This window comes from Hypanus sabinus, chromosome 18 (genome assembly GCF_030144855.1).
Source record: "Hypanus sabinus isolate sHypSab1 chromosome 18, sHypSab1.hap1, whole genome shotgun sequence".
Classification (NCBI taxonomy): Eukaryota; Metazoa; Chordata; class Chondrichthyes; order Myliobatiformes; family Dasyatidae; genus Hypanus; species Hypanus sabinus.
This window is the reverse complement of record NC_082723.1, coordinates 72,619,485-72,639,200: the sequence shown is the minus strand read 5'-3', so window position 1 is coordinate 72,639,200 and position 19,716 is coordinate 72,619,485. Positions and strand designations below refer to the sequence as shown.

At 45.6% G+C, this 19,716-nt stretch overlaps 1 protein-coding gene across 1 annotated transcript in view; it reads left to right on the top strand.

Moving 5' to 3' along the window:
• Positions 1–10,443, top strand: part of tango2 (transport and golgi organization 2 homolog (Drosophila)) — a 224,496-nt gene extending 214,053 nt beyond the window's left edge. The window contains exons 5-7 of the mRNA XM_059994652.1: positions 2,723–2,876; positions 7,482–7,586; positions 9,389–10,443. Coding sequence (XP_059850635.1) covers positions 2,723–2,876; positions 7,482–7,586; positions 9,389–9,509 — 380 coding nt within the window. The 3' untranslated portion in view covers positions 9,510–10,443. The remainder of the gene's footprint in view (positions 1–2,722; positions 2,877–7,481; positions 7,587–9,388) is intronic.
• Positions 10,444–19,716: the final 9,273 nt, after the last annotated feature.

Here is a 19,716-nt window from a genome sequence, read left to right as displayed (position 1 = left end):
ATCAATGCCTCTCATCATCTTGTACACTTCCATCAGGTCACCTCTCATCCTCCACCGCTCCAAGGAGAAAAGGCCGAGTTCACTCAACCTATTCTCATAAGGCATGCTCCCCAAACCAGGTGACATCCTTGTAAATCTCCTCTGCACCCTTTCTATGGTTTCCACTTCCTTCCTACAGTGAGGCAACCAGAATTGAGCACAGTACTCCAAGTGGGGTCTGACCAGGGTCCAATATAGCTGCAACATTACCTAGTGGCTCTTAAACTCAGTCCCACGATTGATGAAGGCCAATGCACTGTCTGCCTTCTTAACTACAAAATCAACCTGCACAGCAGCTTTGAGTGTCCTGTGGACTCTGACCCCAAGATCCCTCTGATCCTCCACACTGCCAAGAGTCTTGCCATTAATGCTATATTCTGCCATCATATTTGACCACCAAAATGAACCACTTCACACTTATCTGGGTTGAACTCCATCTGCCTCTTCTCAGCCCAGTTTTGCATCCTATCAATGTCCCGCTGTAACCTCTGACAGCCCTTCACATGATCCACAGCACCCCCAACCTTCATGTCATCAGCAAATTTACTAACCCATCCAAGCAGTTCTGGATCCACAAAGCAATGTCCCCTTGGATCCTATGCCTTCTTACTTTCTCAATAAGCCTTGCATGGGGTACCTTATCAAATGCTTTGCTGAAATCCACATACACCACATCTACTGCTCTACCTTCATCGATGTGTTTAGTCACATCCTCAAAACATTCAATCAGGGTCGTAAGGCACTATCTGCCTTTAATAAAGCCATGCTGACTATTCCTAATCATATTATACCTCTCCAAATGTTCATAAAATCCTTCCTCTCAGAATCTTCTCTATCAACTTACCAACCTCTAAAGTAAGACTCACTAGTCTCTAATTTCCTGGGCTATCTCTACTCTCTTTCTTGAATAAGGGAACAACATCTGCAACCCTCCAATCCTCCAGAACCTCTCCTGTTCCCATTGATGATACAAAGATCATTGCTAGAAACTCAGCAATCTCCTCCCTTGCCTCCCACAGTAGCCTGGGGTACATCTCGTCTGGTCCTGGTGACTTATCCAATTTGATGCTTTCCAAAAGCTCCAGCACATCCTCTTCCTTAATATCTATGTGCTCAAGTTTTTCAGTCCGCTGTAAGTCATTCCTACAATTGCCAAGATCCATTTCCGTAGTGAATACTGAAGCAAAGTACTCATTAAGTACCTCTACCATCTCCTCTGATTCCATACACACTTTTCCACTATCACATTTGATTGGTCCTATTCTCTCACGTCTTATCCTTTTGCTCTTCACATACTTGTAGAATGCCTTGGGGTTTTCCTTAATCCTTTCCGCCAAGGCCTTTTCATGGCCCCTTCTGGCTCTCCTAATTTCATTCTCAAGCTCCTTCCTGCTCGCCTTATAATCTTCTAGATCTCTAACATTACCTAGTTTTTTGAACCTTTTGTTAGCTCTTCTTCTTAACTAGATTTATAACAGCCTTTGTACACCACAGTTCCTGTACACTATCATCCTTTCCCTGTCTCATTGGACCATATCTACACAGAACCCCACACAAATATCCCCCGAACATTTGCCACATTTCTTCCGTACATTTCCCTGAGAACATCTGTTTCCATTTATGCTTCCAAGTTCCTGCCTGATAGCCTCATATTTCCCCTTACTCCAATTAAACACTTTTCTAACTTGTCTGTTCCTATCCCTCTGTAATGCTGTGGTAAAGGAGATAGAATTGACAGACAGACAGACATACTTTATTGATCCCGAGGAAAATTGAGTTTCATTACAGCTGCATCAACCAAGAATAGTGAAGAAATATAGCAATATAAAACCATAAATAATTAAATATGTTAATCATGCCAAGTGGAAATAAGTCCAGGACCAGCCTATTGGCTCAGGGTGTCTGACACTCCAAGTGAGGAGTTGTAAAGTTTGATGGCCACAGGCAGGAATGACTTCCTATGACACTCAGTGTTACATCTCGGTGGAATGAGTCTCTGGTTGAATATACTCCTGTGCCTAACAAGTACATTATGGAGTGGATGGGAGTCATTGTCCAAGATGGCATGCAACTTGTGATCACCATCTCCAAAATGCTTTCCCACTGAGAGATCTGACGCCTGACCAGGTTCATTTCCCAATACCAGATCAAGTACAGCCTCTCCTCTTGTAGACTTATCTACATATTGTGTCAAGAAACCTTTCTGAACACACCTAACAAATTCTACCCCATCTAAACCCCTTGCTCTAAGGAGATGCCAATCGATATTTTGGAAATTAAAATCTCCCACAATAGCCCTGTTGTTATTACACCTTTCCAGAATCTGTCTCCTTATCTACTCCTGTAGATAATAGTCCTGTAATAGTCCCTGTACTATTGGGTGGTCTGTAAAAAAGCACCCAGTAGAGTTATTGACCCCTTCCTGTTCCTAAACTTCCACCCACAGAGACTCCGTAGACAATCAGTCCATAAGTTCCTCCTTTTCTGCAGCCTTGACATTATCTCTGATCAGCAGTACTATGCCCCACCTCTTTTGCCTCCCTCCTTGTCCTTTCTGTAGCACCTAAAGCCTTTTGTTGAAAAGTGGGAGATTTGATATCCTATATATTACAAGTATAGAGGGAGAGTTTTGTGCAAACAATATTAATGCCGCCCTTCTTTGGTTTCATCTGTGTCTTCCTAGGTACTTATGGGCTTTGCAACAGTCTTCTTGAGACCCCATGGAAGAAACTTGTTCACGGGAAAAAGCTTTTCACAGAAACCATTCAGAAAAGCCGTTCACTTTCTCCAAAGAACTTGACGCAAGAACTCCTCAATGTGATGAGTAATGAAGAAAAGTATGCTTTCTTTTACAAAGTTCAAAGTAAATTTATTATCAAAGTACATATATGTCACCATATGAAACCCTGAGTTTAATTTTCTTGCGGGTATACTCAATAAATCTAGAATAAAATCAATGAAAGACCACACTAATTTGGACATTCAGCTACTGTGCACCTTTTGTAGGATGTTTGTCTTTAACCTGCTAGTACTATTTATTCCACATTAATATCAGCTCTTCCACTGGCCTGCTAAGTCACAGCAGCACCATTTGAAGAGCAAACATTCCATTAGTTTTACCGGGTCCCAGTTTGGGTAACCTTTCTGTTCAAGTCAGCTCGTACTACTGTAATCTTTCCATCTAGAAAGAAAGTTTGACGAAACATTGGTCATGGCTCTGATAGTCCCTTCATCCAAGTAATGCAGATCAGCTGGGGTAATCTAATATTTTGTCCAGTGCTCCCGATGTGGTCTCCTCTACATTGGTGAGACATATCATAAATTAGGGAACTGCTTTGTTGAGCTTCCACTCCATCCAGTGAAAGCGAAACATCCTGGTGGCCAAACATTTTAGTTCCTATTTCCATTCTAATACTGGCATGTCAGTCCGTGGCCTCCTCTTGTGCCAGTGTGGAGGAGCAACTCCTTGTATTCCATCTGGGCAGCCTCCAACCTGATGGCATGAATCTCAATTTCTCCTGATAAAAAAATTTCCCTCTACTCCCTCAATTTGACCTTTTACCACTTCTCACCTGCCTATCATTTCCCCTGGGTCTCCTCCTCTGCTCCTTCCCTTTCTCCTTTGTTCCACTCTCCAGTCCTTCTTCTCCAACCCTTGACCTTCCCCACCCACCTATCACCTTCCAGCTAGCCTCCTTACCTTCCCCCACCTTTTTATTCTGGTATCTTCCCCCTTTCTTCTCAGTCCTGAAGAAGGGTCTCACCCCAAAATGTTAACTGTCTTTTTCATAGATGCTGCCTGACCTGCTGAGTTCTTCCAGCATTTTGTGTGCGTTGTTTTGGATTTCCAGCATCTGCAGACTTTCTCGTGTGTATTATCCAAACAATGGTCACAGTAAGGGGTCACCTGTGGCTCACTTATGCGGGACACATGATTTAACAAATTACTGAATAAAGATTAGTTTTATTTGTCATATGTACACTGAAACATACAGTGAAATGTGTCATTTGCAGCAACGACCTAGTCCGAGGATTGTGCTGAGAACATCCCTTAAGTGTTGCTCTGCTTCAGGCACCAAAGCAGCATGCCCATGACTTAATAATCTTAACTGGTATATCTTTGGAATGTGGGAGGAAACCCACACAGTCATGGGGCGAATGTACAAACTCCTCACAAACAGTGGTGGGAAATGAACCCCAATTGTGGTGCTATAAAACATTACTACACTGCCATTACTAACTACAACTACTACACTGCCATGCTGTCTGCTGCTCAATAAGTACAAATTAAGTTGAATTATGATCGTTTCATTTGTATATGTCCTTATATTTTAATCAGGTTAACATGTGAGCAAGTAATTTGTCCACATTTAATTTCCTATGACTCTGGGGAAAATGGTCGCTATATACTTGGACACAGACATACAAGAGTGGGGTGGGCATTTGGCTTCAGTGCCAAAGAGATTGGTTTAAATCCCATTTTTTAATGTTTTCCAAGCCCAAGCTCTTGTAAGGATTTAATGATACTGTTTCAGCCTTTTGAAACTTCAACTCCATTTCCAAAGTTATAGTTTTAAACCCCACTCCAGAACTCCTGGAAAAGATGGCATCCATCAATAAGGACACCCATCACCCAGGATATTCTCTCTTCTCATTGTTACCATCAGAGAGGAAGGACAGGAGCCTAAAGACACACATTCAATGTTTTAGGAACAGCTTCTTTCTCTCTACAATCAGATTTTTGAAAGGGCAAAGAACGAACCCAAGAACACTACCTCACTATTTTTGCACCAACCCCCACTTGGAAGTTTTCATGTTTTATTGTTTTACAACATTGAATCACAGTGGATTTAATTTGGCTTCTTTAATGCTGATCAACAGAAAAGACTCTTTCATATCAAAGTGAAAAATATTTCTACAAATTGGTCTAAATTTATTATAATTATTAAACACAAAGTAATCTATTGCATCATTACTCGGCCCCTTCGAGTCAGAATTTGGTAGGTGCACCTTTGGCAGCAATTACAGCCTCGAGTCTGTGTGGATAGGTCTCTATCAGTTTTGCACATCTGGGCACTGCAATTTTACCCCTTTCTTCTTTACAAACCTGCACAAGCTCTGTCAGATTGCATGGGAATCGTGAGTGAACAACCCTTTTCTATTCCAGCCACAAATTATCAATTTGATTGAGGTCTGGACTCTGACTTGGCCACTACAGGTCATTAACTTTGGTTGATTTTAAGCCATTCCTGTGTAGCTTTGGCTTTATGTCATTGTCTAGCTGGAAAACCTTCTCCCAAGTTGCAGTTCTCTTGCAGACTACATTAGGTTTTCCTCCTGGATATCCCTGTATTTGCTGCAATTCATTTCACCCTCTACCTTCACAAGCCTTCCAAGACCTGCTGCAGTGAAGCATCCCCACAGCACGATGCAGCCACCACCATGCTTCACTGTAGGAATGGTGTGTTTTTGATGATGTGTGGTGTTTAGTCTGATGGCTAGAAAGCTCAATTTAGTTTCATCAGACCTTAGAATCTTCCTGCAGCTGACCTCAGAGTCTCCCACATGCCTTCTGGCAAACTAGTCAAGATTTCATGTGAATTTTTTCCAACAGTGGCTTTCTCTTCACCACTCTCTCATTAAGCTACAACTGTTGAAGCACCCAGGCAACAGTTAACATATGCACAGTGTCTCCCATCTCAGCCACTGAAACTTGCAGCTCCTCCAGTGTTGTCATAGGTCTCTTGGTGGCCTCCCTCACTAAACCCCTTCTTGCACAGTTGCTCAGTTTTAGAGGGCAGCATGCTGTAGTCAGATTTACAGCTGTGCCATATTCTTTCCATTTCTTGATGATTGACTTAACCATACTCCAAGGGATATTCAGTGATTTGGAAATTTTCTTGCATCCACCTCCTGACTTGTGCTTTTCAGTAGCCTTTTTAGCGGAGTTGCTTGGAGTGTTCTTTTGTCTTCGTGGTGTAGTTTTTGCCAGGATACTGACTCACCAACAGTTGGACCTTCCAGGTACAGTTGTATTTTTCCGACGGTCGATTGAAACACCTTGACTGCACACAGGTTTATATATAGTTAGGATACCTTAACTAATTGTGATTTCTAAAACCAATTGGCTGCACCAGTGATAATTTGCTGTGTCATATTAAAGGGGGTGAATACTTATGCAATCAATTATTTTGCGTTTTATATTTCTAAATAATTTAGATCACTTTGTAGAGATCTGTTTTCATTTTGACACAGTGTCAAAAAAAAGCCAGATGCGTCCACTGAGATCCAATGTTGTAAAACAATAAAACATAAAAACTATCAGTGGGGTTGAATACTTTTTATAGGCACTGTACATACAGTACTCTGCAAAAGGCAGATGTAAAAAATATGTAAAGTGAAGATACTTTCATAAATAAAAAATAAATCAAATCCATATTTAGTGTGATAACTCTTTGCCTTTAAAACTGCATCATTCTGTTAGGTACACTGTCATGCAGGCTGGTAGGTTGTTCCAAGCGACTTGGTGCAGTTAGTCATAGAAAAGTACAACACAAAAACAGGCCCTTCAGCCCATTTAATCTGTGCTAAACCATTTAAACTGCCTACTTCCATCAACCTGCACCCGGACCACAGCCCTCCATACCCCTGCCATCCATGTACTCATCCAAACTTCTCAAGCATTGAAATTGAGCTCATATGCACCACTTGTGCTGGCAGCTCATGACCCTCTGAGTAAAGAAGTTTCCCCTCGTGTTGTCCTTAAACTTTTCACCTTTCACCATTAACCCCTGAACTCTGGTTGTAGTCCCACCCAACCCCAGTGGAAAACAATGTGCTTGCATTTATATCTATACTCCTCATAGTTTTATATGTCTCTATCAAATCTCCTCTCAATCTTCTATGTTCCGTGGAATATAGTCTCAACCTATTTAATCTGTACTTGTAGCTCCAGGCCCAGCAACATCCTTGTAAATTTTCTCTGTACTGTTTCAACTTTATTTACATCTTTCCTGTAGGTAGGTAACAAAAACTGCAAGCAGTACTCCAAAATAGGCCTCACCAATGTTTTATACAACTTCAATATGACTTTCTTCTGCAGACTTTGGCAGTCTCATTTGCTTCTGTCTCTGTAGGTTATCCTAGGCAGTCTCGGTGATGTTGAGGTCAGGGCTCTGTGGAGTCCATGCCATCTGAAACCATATAAAAGAGCTAGGGTGCCTAAGACTTTTGCAATGAACTGCTGCTGCAAACAGCATATTTCACAATATATCTCAGTGATATTAGATCTAGTTCTGGTTTTGATTCTTACTGAGTCAGGCTTGCTCTGTTAGATTGGAAAGAAAGTCCCATTGATTTATTGCAGGTAATTAAATTCGAAGCAGTGCAGTACCATGACTGTTTGCAGCTCTGATGGTGGCATTTTGTCATTTTATTCCCAGCCAATTGCCAGCTGCTGATATCGAGGAACAGGGTCAGGACTACATCCGTCCGATTTTAAAGGAGTTCTCAGCGTTGTTCATTCGCACTCCCTTATATGGCACTCGGTGAGTTGTGAACTGTCATTCCCTATCGAAGTGTGTTATCATTAAGCTATCAACAGAGTTAAACACAAATATATTAACTGTACCCAGACAGACACAAGACCATAAGATATAGGAGTAGATTCAGACTATTTGGCTCATTGAGTCTGCTCCATCCCTAGCTGTATGTAGGTGCCTAAGACCCTCACGCAGTATTGCATTTGCACGCTGACAATGGTTGCTTGGGTAAAATACCACAGAAGAACCAGAGCCAACCAGAGTCTCAGAACTTGGTGAAGGAGAGAGTTTTTTTTTTACCAATCATTGCATGAGGGGCATATCTCGTATTTCCACTGTCCAGGATCAAAGTATTCTTTGTAATCAGCATTTTTTCTGATTAACAGTTAAGAACGGTTTGCTGAGTCTCTAATTGTCTGCACATGAATCTTTAAAGATTTAATTCCCTGAAACTGTTTACAATGTTTGTCAGTACCGAACAAGGTAACCTCCAAGAGGACCACAGCCTTGTTGTGTTTTGGAGGCTTGCGTGCCTCAGTGACCTGGAGAGCTATGCTGGCTGAAGTCAGGGCTTTATGGTTTGGCTCTTGGTGGGGTCACCCATGCCAAACAGGTCAAAGGGTAGAGGACAGACTAAGAGTGGTCCACCAGTTCTCCAGGTTCAAGGGTTCAGCTCAGGGCGAACAACCCTGACTGGTCAAACAAAACTGTTACAGAAACTGCAATGATTTTCCTGAGTCTCCAGCTGGGGCTTGGATGACTGACAGTGGTGAAAACCGAGACAAAGCTACTGACGTGATGAAGGAAGCCTGGAACAACAGTGTAACGAGCAGTAAGTAAGAACTACAGTAACACATAAAATGCTGGAGGAATTCAGCAGGTCAGACAGCACCTACGGAAATAAATAAACAGTTGACCAAGACCTTTCTTCAGTCCTGACGATAGATGGTAGATTCCTCACAATAGATGCTGCCAGACCTGCTGAGTTCCTCTTGCATTTTTTGTGTTGCTCTGAATTTGCAGCATCTGCAGAATCGCTCGTGTTAATGGTACTCTGTACTACATGAAATATTAATAATCTCCAGTTGTTTATAGTAAAACAGAAGAATTTGAAAATGTAAGTATTTCTGTGGTCACAGATTTTGATGGACTTGGGAATTCTCATGGTGTTAGTTACTTACTTACTGCCTGTTATACCCGCTGGCATTTAGGCAGCAATGAAGGTCCTCCATCTCCAGTGGTGTTCAGGCCTACCTTCATTGCGTCTGTAGCTTCGCCTCGGTCAGTCATGCAAGTCCCGGAATTTTGTCACACTCACGTGCAGAAGGACTCTTCATTGTTGTTTCTTAACAATTCTGTTTTACCAGTCAGGGCTGTTTTCCCTGAACGCGGAGGACTGGTGGACTACTCTTAGTCTGATCTTTATCCTTTGACCTGTTTGGCATGGGTGACCCTACCGAGAGCCAAAGCATAAAGCCCTGACTCCAGCCAGCAGAGCTCTCCAGAGGTCATTGAGGACCACAAACCTCCAAAACCTATGATGTTTGTGGTATTACTTCATAATTAAATATTTCACCAAAGTTATTAAGAATAAACTACATAGTTTAATTTTACAACCGTTTCTTCTTTTTTTTTTGATTAGCTGCTCTTAAAAAAGGCACTTGGCTCATCAGTGGTTGCTTTCTGGGACATGGTGCCTTTTTATATGGTTTTTCTTATTTGCTTATGTTTACTTTCTGTTTGTGTCATTACTAAACTCCAGAGTTCTTTGAAGTTTACTAAAACATCTGACTTATCTTAATTGTCAGGACAAGCACCGTCATCCTTGTCGACGCTGAAGGGCATGTAACCTTCACAGAGCGTTGCCTGCTCAAGCCAAGCACCAGCCAATGGAAGCTCAGCTCCCACGAGTTTGATCTTCAGATGTGACGACTTTCCACCCAGCACACAATGGAAAAGAAAGGAACTGGAAATAAAGTTGACTGGAAATGAAAGCATATTTTGGAGAACATGCAGGTTTCTTGGACACTGTAAATAGTTGATTGAGACATACCACATCCTAGCAACTACCTTGATTTCAAAGAGGCTTTGCTACTCAGTATTCTGTGCAATGTCTGGTGTTTTTTTTTGTGTGAGCGTACATTTCCACAAATATATTTCAATGTGTATGTGGCTGTGGCTTTGTGTGAGCGTGTGTCCCTGGGTGTTTCTGAGAGTGCAGTTGTGTCTGCATGGCTGGATGAATGTGTGCATCTGGAAAACTTTTCCTCTGGCTTGGTTAATTATTCAATGGAATTGCATTCTTAGCAATATACAAAGTGATGTTTTGTTCTATTTGAATAAGAATAATCTACTGAGTATTACTAATGCTTGAGTATTGAATATCTATTGAGTATTACTAATGCTTGAGTATTGAACATCTGAGTATTACTAATGCTTGAGTATTGAATATCTATTGAGTATTACTAATGCTTGAGTATTGAACATCTGAGTATTACTAATGCTTGAGTATTGAATATCTACTGAGTATTACTTATTTGTCTGTCAAATGCAGATTGATCAACTGAGAATATTTGGAAAATATGTACAATTTTCTTCCTCATCTTGTTTTAGTTATGAACTTTCCTCCATCTCGTTTGGAGGGATTCATAATGTTTTGAGTACAAACAGAAAATGCTGGAACACTTAACAACACCCTGAAGCATCAACTCTGTTTCATTGCCTACAGATGCTGCCTGGACCTGCAAGTTTTTGCAGCAATTTCTCTTTTTGTCTCAGATTTTCAGCATTTGCACTCTTATAGAGGCAAGAGAATCTGCAGATGCTGGAAATCCAGAATAACACACACACACAAAATGTTGGAGGAACACAGCAGGTCAGGCAGTATCTATGGAAATGTTTCAGGCCGAGACCCTTCATCAGGATATTCCTCTCCATAGATGCTGCCTGACCTGCTGTGTTCCTCCACCATTTTGTACATAGCATTTTAATTGATTTTCAGTTTCTTACTCCCTGGATTTCACTTTACTGTGTAACAAGTTACCAAGGGATGTATAGTGGGGAAAAATTTGCTCCTCAATTATTTGTATGCACCCTCTCTTTGCCTTTTGGGAAGGACATATCCCAGAGTAATCACAATACTCCTACATTACTTTATACCAAAGAATCAACATCAGAGTGCTACTGACCTCTTAACTAAGCCACATTATCAAGGAATTATTATTTATTTTTGTTTTTCTCAGGACTGCTTACCATAAAATACCTATTAATAGCAATATTGCCAGGTGTCAAGATTATTCCTTTATATAGTGGGAAGAGAATTAAAAAATGGATGGTTTTGCAAAAATTGTGTTTGCCATAAATTAGTATTAAATAACATGCTACCACCAAATGTGCTTTTGTTATACTTAATGTTTTGTGTCGATCTCCAGCCAGCAATGAGAGTAAGTAGCTGTAGTCTTACACTTGAATCATTATCACAGTATCTGCAGCTCACTGTAATGCTTGCCAACGTCTGTGTAGAAAATAGAATTAAATGTGAGAGATGTCAAGCTGCTAATGGTGCAGTGTGTTGCATCTTTCTGACTCAATCAAACTGATTGTATGGCTCCTTAGGTGGTCTCGGCAGAGGCTAGGAATGCAGAAGTAAAAGAGTTAAATTCCACAGCTTGTGCTGAGTTAATCGACTTCGACTGTGACACTGACGGAAAGTGGCCAGAGTTCCCAAACCTGAAAAAGTCACAGAATGCTGGAGGAACTCAGCAGGTCAGGCAGTTTCTATAGAAATGAATAAACAGCCGACATTTCGAGCCGAGACCCTTCATCAGGACTCATCGAAAACTTCATCCTGATGTAGGATCTTGGCCCAAAATGTCATCTCTTTACTCTTTTCTGTAGACACTGCCTGGCTGTTGCCTTTCTCCAGCATTTTATGAGAGTTCTCAAACCTGTTGGTTTGTAGTGACTCCAGCCAGAAGTCCTGAAGTAGGGTCTCAGGGGTGCTGAAATGGCAGAAGAACTCCTCCACGAATCTCTCACCGGTGGTGGCGCCACTCTGACCACTTCGTGGAGTAATCCTTGGCCACGAGGATGTAGCAGTTTCTGACATCAGTGTGGGGGAATGAGCCCAGGATGTCCACCCCAACACGCTCCACTGGGACCCTCATCGGTTACTGCTGCATTGGCACCTTTAGACTGGTGCCCCGACCCCTTCTGGGAGGTGCAGCTGTGCACGGAGAGCTCCATGTCCTGTCTGCACCTAGGCCAATAAAAACGTCTGCACAGCTTGCCCTGTGGCTTCACCACCCAAAGATTGGTGACCCCACCAGCCCATGCACCGACTGCAGCACTGTGGTCCCTGGGGACTGCCTGCAGCAGGAGCTGTCTGTTGCTGTCGAAAAATAGCAACCCGTTGTGCATCTCCAGCGTTCCCCACTGAGAGTATGAGATCCAGGGCGGGGCCCATGCCCACTCCAGCCGCCCCCTTACCCCGGGCAGCACAGGGTCACTCTCCTGTTCACTGCACAGCTGCTGCTGGTCAATGGGGGAGGCCTGCCTCGCCACTGGCTACATCCTGAAGACCTGCCTCCACCGCTTACCGTGGCTCCACTTCTCATCCCTGGCTGCAAAGTTGTTGGTCCCAGACATCTTTCAGCCACCATCACTAGTCCTGATCCAAGCCCTCGCTGCTCCACTGCCATACTTCCCGCACTGCCGGTGTGGTCACACTGGAGGCCGGCACTGTAGTGTTATTACACTACGCCGATGCAGTTGCTGATGACGGGGGCACGGTGACGGTGTGCGTCACCAGTCGCAGGTCTCAGCATGGTGTTCTGCGTTGCGTTGGGCCACTGCGAGACTGGTGGAGGTTGTTGCTGCTCCCTGGTGCTGCCCTGCCAGGGAGCCACGGCTTGAGAGACCTGGAACATGTGCGTGGGCACCCCCCTCCCCCCCAACAGCGGCACAGCAGGCCCAGGCCAAAGGATGTTGATGAGCTTTTCCCCACAGCGATGCACAGATGCCTCTTCCCTCTCGTCGCCGCACAGTCCCTGGTCACTGTAGCCAGTTGGACCGCTATCATTGTCCACTGAGGCGGGGACAGCTGGTCTGTTTTGGGGAGGACACCCAGACGTACACTGCAGATGCTGTGGTCAAATCAACACGTACGACACGCCGGAGGAACTCAGCATGTCAGGCAGCATCGGTGGAAACGAGCAGTCAACGTTTCGGGCCGAGACCCTTCGTCAGGACTGAGGAAGGAGGGGGCAGGGGCCCGATAAAGAAGGTGGGGGGAGGGTGGAAGGTGCCAGGTGAAAAACCATTAAAGGGAAAGATCAAGGGGTGGGGGAGGGGATAGGCAGGAGAGGTGAAGAAGGAATGTAAGGGGAAAGCACTATGGGTGGTGGAAGAAGCATGATTCTCCCTGCTTCCCTTCCCCCGCCCCTTAATCTTTCCTCTGGTTTTTCACCTGGCACCCACCAGCCTTCTCCTGCCCGTCCTGCTGAGTTCCTCCAGTGTGTTGTATGGGATGATGGTGATGGTTGACCCCATGTCCACCAACGCCTGGCCTCCACCACGCAGTCCACGTATAAGCCTTGCTCTTCACCCAAATGGCCCACCCGGGGAGGCGACAACGGAGGGATTCTGCTGGAGGTCTTGGCATTTCCTGAATGCTGCACAGAGCTGTGACATGGCACTGGTGCGGGGTAGTTCCAGGCCGCTTTGCCTGCCTCGCCACGCCGGTCACTGAGTTCGCTCTGTAGCACGAGGTGGGGCTGGTGCCTTGCTGGTCGGGCCTGTCTCACGGGCTGCTCCTCGTCAGGTTCCTCCTCTGTCTCAGTGACACAAGCCCGGGCTGGCGGCATTGGGGGCAACGCTGGAACGCCTTGGGGGAATAAAATTGCCTCTGCCAGTGATGATGGTGACGTCAGGCAAACATACTGCTGAAGGCACTCCAGTGTCAGCACCTTTACAAAGGGGTGGAGGGCAAGCTCTTCCTGGGCCTTGGGAGGGAACTAGTCATGGTGAGCACAGTGGTGGAGGTCTGCTGCAAGTGCCCCCAACACTTCTACATGGCGCCATCTGCTGCCCAGTTCTTCCCTCCTTGCTTCCTCCAATGGCCTCCACTCGAAACACCACTCCAGCGCCACTATGAGGGCCCTGTAGTCACGCTGCTCTGCTGGCATTAGGTCAGAAAGGGCCGGCAGGACATCACCCCCAGCACCAGGGCAAGGTGCCCCACCGTCTCGGTGGGGTCCCACCCGTTGTGTCTTGTGTCAAGCAAGGCTCCCGAGCGCTGGTACCATTGCATCTGGGGAGCTTCAGGGTGACCTGAATTGCTGGTGCCTGTTGGTCTTCCTCTTTCTCCAGGTGCATTGCGGTGCCTGCTGCATAGCTCGTCCCCCCATGGCTGCGGCACCCTGGGCTGCCCGGCGTGGGCCGTGAGGGAGGCAGGTGCCTGTGTGCGCTCACCCCATCGGGGCTCCCTGCGAAGGCATGCCGTTCAGTTCCCAGGTTCTCGCCCCCGAGTCGGTGTCGTGTCTTCAGGACCCCGGCCCGAGGGTGTGGGGGATGCATACTACTTGGTCCCTTGGCTTATTCCTCATGTCTCAGCTCTCCATCCAACACCAATGTGGTGAGCATTCGGTCCATGGTGACAGACAGGAAGAGCTTGTTGATCTCAACTGCCATTTTTATTGTGCCAAGCACAATAGCAGACAGAATGCCATGGCTCGGTGAGAACTCACTCAGTCACATACAGACCAGGCAGGGAAGGTGATTATTACACAGCCTGGTTACAGTCAGGGTGGCACACGAACAGGCAATGGTATAACCCGAGCTAAAATAAGTGAACTTGAACATCACACCGTAATTCCACTGAACACACACCACAAACACTTTTTAAAATGAGCAATAAGTAGCTCCACTAGGAATACGGGGGTGAGCTGCCGGCCACGCCCCCGGATCGCCAGAAGAAGTAGCTCCACCGGGAATATGGGAGTGAGCTGCCAGCCACACCCCCGGATCGCCACAATGAGAAGCTCCACCGGGAATACGGGGGTGAGCTGCCGGCCACACCCCCGGATCGCCACAATGAGAAGCTCCACCGGGAATACGGGGGTGAGCTGCCGGCCACACCCCCGGATCGCCACAATGAGAAGCTCCACCGGGAATACGGGGGTGAGCTGCCGGCCACACCCCCGGATCGCCACAATGAGAAGCTCCACCGGGAATACGGGGGTGAGCTGCCGGCCACACCCCCGGATCGCCACAATGAGAAGCTCCACCGGGAATACGGGGGTGAGCTGCCGGCCACACCCCCAGATCGCCACAATGAGAAGCTCCACCGGGAATACGGGGGTGAGCTGCTGGCCACACCCCCGGATCACCAGCTCCACCGGGAATACGGGGGTGAGCTGCTGGCCACACCCCCGGATCGCCACAATGAGAAGCTCCACCGGGAATACGGGGATAAGCTGCCGGCCACACCCCCGGATCACCAGCTCCACCAGGAATACGGGGATGAGCCACCGGCCACAGCCCCGGATCACCACAATGAGAAGCTCCACCGGGAATACGGGGGTGAGCTGCTGGCCACACCCCCGGATCACCAGCTCCACCAGGAATACGGGGATGAGCTGCCGGCCACACCCCCGGATCGCCACAATGAGAAGCTCCACCGGGAATACGGGGATGAGCCGCCGGCCACACCCCCGGATCACCAGCTCCACCAGGAATATGGGGATGAGCCGCCGGCCACACCCCCGGATCACCAGCTCCACCAGGAATATGAGGATGAGCCACCGGCCACAGCCCCGGATCGCCACAATAAGTAGCTCCACCAGGAATACGGGGATGAGCCACCGGCCACAGCCCCGGATCGCCACAATAAGTAGCTCCACCGGGAATACGGGGATGAGCCGCCGGCCACACCCCCGGATCGCCACAATAAGAAGTGCAAAAAAATAGGAAATTTTTAAAAAAGCACAAGGTAGTGTTCATGGGTTCAGTGTCCATTCAGAAATCAGATGTCCCTGAATGTTGCTGTAGGATTCTGTACCTCCATGAGAAGAGGGTGATGGGGGTGCTCAATGGTGGATGCTGCCTTTTTGAGGCATTGCTCCCTGAAGATGTCCTGGATACTACGGAGGCTAGTGCCCATGATGCAGCTGACTAATTTAACATCTCACTGCTGTTTACTTTTATCTTGTGTGATACTGCCCCCTCCCCACCCCCCATGCCAGACAGTGTGCTGGCTGGTTGGAATGCCTCCACGGTACATCTGTAGAAATTTGCAAGTGTTTTTGGCGACATTCCAAAAGTGACCACTTAGTTTATCTCGAGAGTGGATATTAAAGACAAAATATTGGAAAGTGGAGAATGTATTTTGAGGTTGGAAAGAAGCTGGGTACATCAACAAAGAAGTGAATGAGATTTTCAGCAACTGTTTGGCTCCCAGCAGAAGTTCCTTTCTGATGCTTCAAAGTTGATCAGTCCATGTAGAGATGTCATGCTGACTGTTAAGGATAAATACTACTCACATTTCATAAACTTTTATTCAGTTCATTTCAGGATGATTGTCAAGCGGAGAATTCTTTTGTACATTGGAAATAATATCTGGCTGACCGCCAATGAACTTTTATTCTGTAAGAGTTTTAATTTGCTTGTGTACATCTACAGATGCACCGTGGAGAGCATTCTAACTGGCTGCATAACCGTCTGGTATGGGAGGTGGGGTGGTGGGGGGAACTACTGCACAGGATTGAAATAAGCTGCAGGGAGTTGTAAACTCAGTCAGTTCCATCATGGGCACTAGCCTCCCCAGCATCCAGGACATTTTCAAGGAACAATGCATTAAAAGGGTGGCATCCATCATTAAAGACCCCCATCACCCTGGACAAACCTTGTTCTTGTTGCTATCATCAGAAAGGAGGTACAGGAACATGAAGACCCACACTCAGTGATTCAGGAACAGCGTCTTTCCCTTTGCTATCTGATTTCTGAATAGACATTGAACACATGAACAGTACCTCACTACTTAATTTTATTTTTGCACTAATTGCTCGGTCCCTGTCCCGCAGCCCACCTTCCATGAGGTTCACACACGCTGCCTCTGCCTCTTGGAATCCTCTCGGAGACTTCAGAGCGCTGGAACACCCAAATGATCTCCAAACAGCAAATCCCAGTTCCATAATCATATCCAAGATGATATGCTGGTGATATTAAACCTCATTCTGAGTCAAAACATGATGCAGGCCAATCTGTTCCTTGGTCAACTCTTCAATTAAACTTTGCCTGACTTTCTCCTTCATTTTATTTGCCTGCATTATTTATAGTGGGAGAAAGAAATTAGCTTTATTTGTCACATGTACATCAAAACATTGAAACAGACCGTGTAAAAGCCATGTATCTATTTATTCTCTGTATTCTACTTGAGCATTCGCACTCTGGGTTCAGGTCATTTGTCACGTGGGTTTGGGTGGCGGTAGAAATAAGTGAATATGGTCACCTGGGGGCATAGAAAGGGGGTGAGTAGGGAGCACATTTATTTTGTTGACCACTGTTTGTTTGAGTTGATCCATTTATGCTAGTCTTTGACTGGTCATCTATGTTTGAATTTGATCCAGTTACGCTCGTCTTTGATTGATCATCTATGTTTGAATTGATCCATTTATGCTAGTCTTTGACTGGTCATCTATGTTTGAAATTGATCCAAGTGTGCTCGTCTAACTCATTTTTGTGTTAAGTGAATTACAGAAGAGTTGAATGATTTTATTGTTGATCTGTAATAAAGGATTAGGCATACTCTTTTGACTTGGTTGAAAGCAGGTTAACAGTGGGATGCTTTGTTTGCATCAAATCAAATCAGCGATGATCGTGCTGGAGGCAGCCTGCAAATGTCACCACACGTCCAGACTCCAACGTAAGATGCCCACAACTCATGGACTCTAACCTGTACGTCTTTGAATGTGGGAGGAAACCGGAGCATCCAGAGGAAACCCACATGGTCACAAGGAGACGTACAAACTGCTCACAGATAGCAGTGGAAAATGAACCCAGACTGGTGATTACTGGTGCTGTAAAGGTAGGTGTTTTCATTTCTCATGCAAACCCTCAAAATACTGGTTTCAGATGTAAAAGTTTTTAACGACAAATCAACAACCTCCACAAGCTTTAAGGCAGCTGGTGTGTTTACTATTCACTGGCTGCTGTCAGTCGAAGGCCCCTGTACTCGAGCAATCCCTCTCTCTCTTCCTCTCTTTTGGTGGAAAGTGAGATCCTGTTGGTCCTCGAGACGGGGAAGCAACAGGAATGACTGTAACATCAGAACCGCAAATTCATGATCTCCACTCTCATTGTTGCTTGATGGAGCTCCCTCTCCTCCCTCACAGACGGGGAGAGAGCCAGTCTGAGGTAGTCTATTGCTGGGTTATCGACTCTGGGGCGAGCTGTCTTTGGTTTGCTTCTGTAGTTCTTGTACAGTGGGGGAGGGCGGGGTCAATACATTTGCTGCTGCTTGTGTGAAGGGGGGTGGGCTTCAGGGTTCAATGTCTCATTCTTTTCTGGATGTCTGTGAAGAATACGAATTTCAGGTTATATACTGTATACATTCTCTGATATTAAATTAATCTTTGAACCTTAAATAAATGACCTCATGAGAGCTTTAAGATTATTGTTCTAGTTTTCCACACCAGACGAAGCTACTCTTTCCTCTGAAAATCCTTAACCACTGTAAAATGAATCAGTGAAATCATTTACCCCTGAAATCATCCTTTGTAATTCTATATCCCTTCCAAAGCTGGTATATCATTCCTGAAGTTCGTAACTGCACATGAGACCCCAGGCAATCTAACCAAGGAAAACATTTCATTTCTTATCATTTGAGGTCTGGAGCTGTGGAGCTTGAATGTCACCCAGCAGGAGTGCTCACTAACCTTTGCAGTAAAGCTCAGTATTTCGAACCTTGAAGGGAGACATGGTTGGAGAGGACATGGCTAATAGTTAAAATAGGAATTATTGAACTAGTCTTCAATCTGCTCACAAATCTATTAACACTTGCAAACACTGATTAGTTTCGAAATCAGATGGTACAGCTGTGAGGCCAGAAACTTTTCCCAGGGCAGAAATGGCTAATACCAGGGAGGAATAACTTTAGGGTGATTGACAGAAAGTATCAGGGGGATGTCAAAGGAAATCTTTTCATGTAGAATGGCAGGTACATGGAGCATGCTGCCAGAGCAGGGGTAGCCAGCCAGGGTACACAGACCCCTTGCTTAATGGTGTTGTTCCATGGCATTAAAAAGTTGGGAACCTGTAGTGTTGGGGTATGCCTTATTTGCCTGTCAAAAGCCACTTCCGCCATGTTGATTGTTGATTGGTCAGTTTGAAATCTGCAGCCGCTCTTCCCATCAGTTGCCTTGTGTGCCACAAGGTGTCTGGTGTCTGGTTTAAAACACACCGGGTACAAGAGTAACATGTGTGAGAGGTTTGTTCTCTTTACCTTTGTGCCCAGAACCATTGGGAACGTATGCTCCACGCGCACTTTAGCTAAGTCTGTGTTGAATATATAGTTCTGGTGTGTGTGTAACTTGAGGGAACACAGATGTTTGGTCAGATTTGTAAATAAATGATTAGTGTGCTTATTGGTAGTCAGTATTGTTTGTCTCACCAAACCCGTGAACCTGCAGAACCCCTGTGGTAGAGGCAGCTACCATTGAGACATTTAAGAGACTCTTAGATAGGCATACTCTCCAAGAGGACCACGACCTTGTTGTTGGGTTCAGAGGCTCACATGCTCAATGACCCGGAGAGCTACGTTGGCTGGAGTCAGGGCTTTTTGCTTTGGCTCTTGGTAGGGTCACCCATGCAAACAGATTAAAGGGTAGAGCCAGATTAAAAGTGGTCCACCAGTCCTCCAGGTTCGGTGGTTCAGCTCAGGGCTAACAACCCTGACTGGTGAAACAATTATTATGCAAACAGCAATGAAGAATCTTTCTACGTCTGTGTGCAATGGTATGGACAGACAGAGATGGAGGCCCGTTGTTGCTGCCCTAAATGCCAGTGGCATAACAGGCTATAACTAAGTAAGGTAGGCCAATGGATGAAAGAAACATGGAGGGCTATGTGGGAGGAAGCA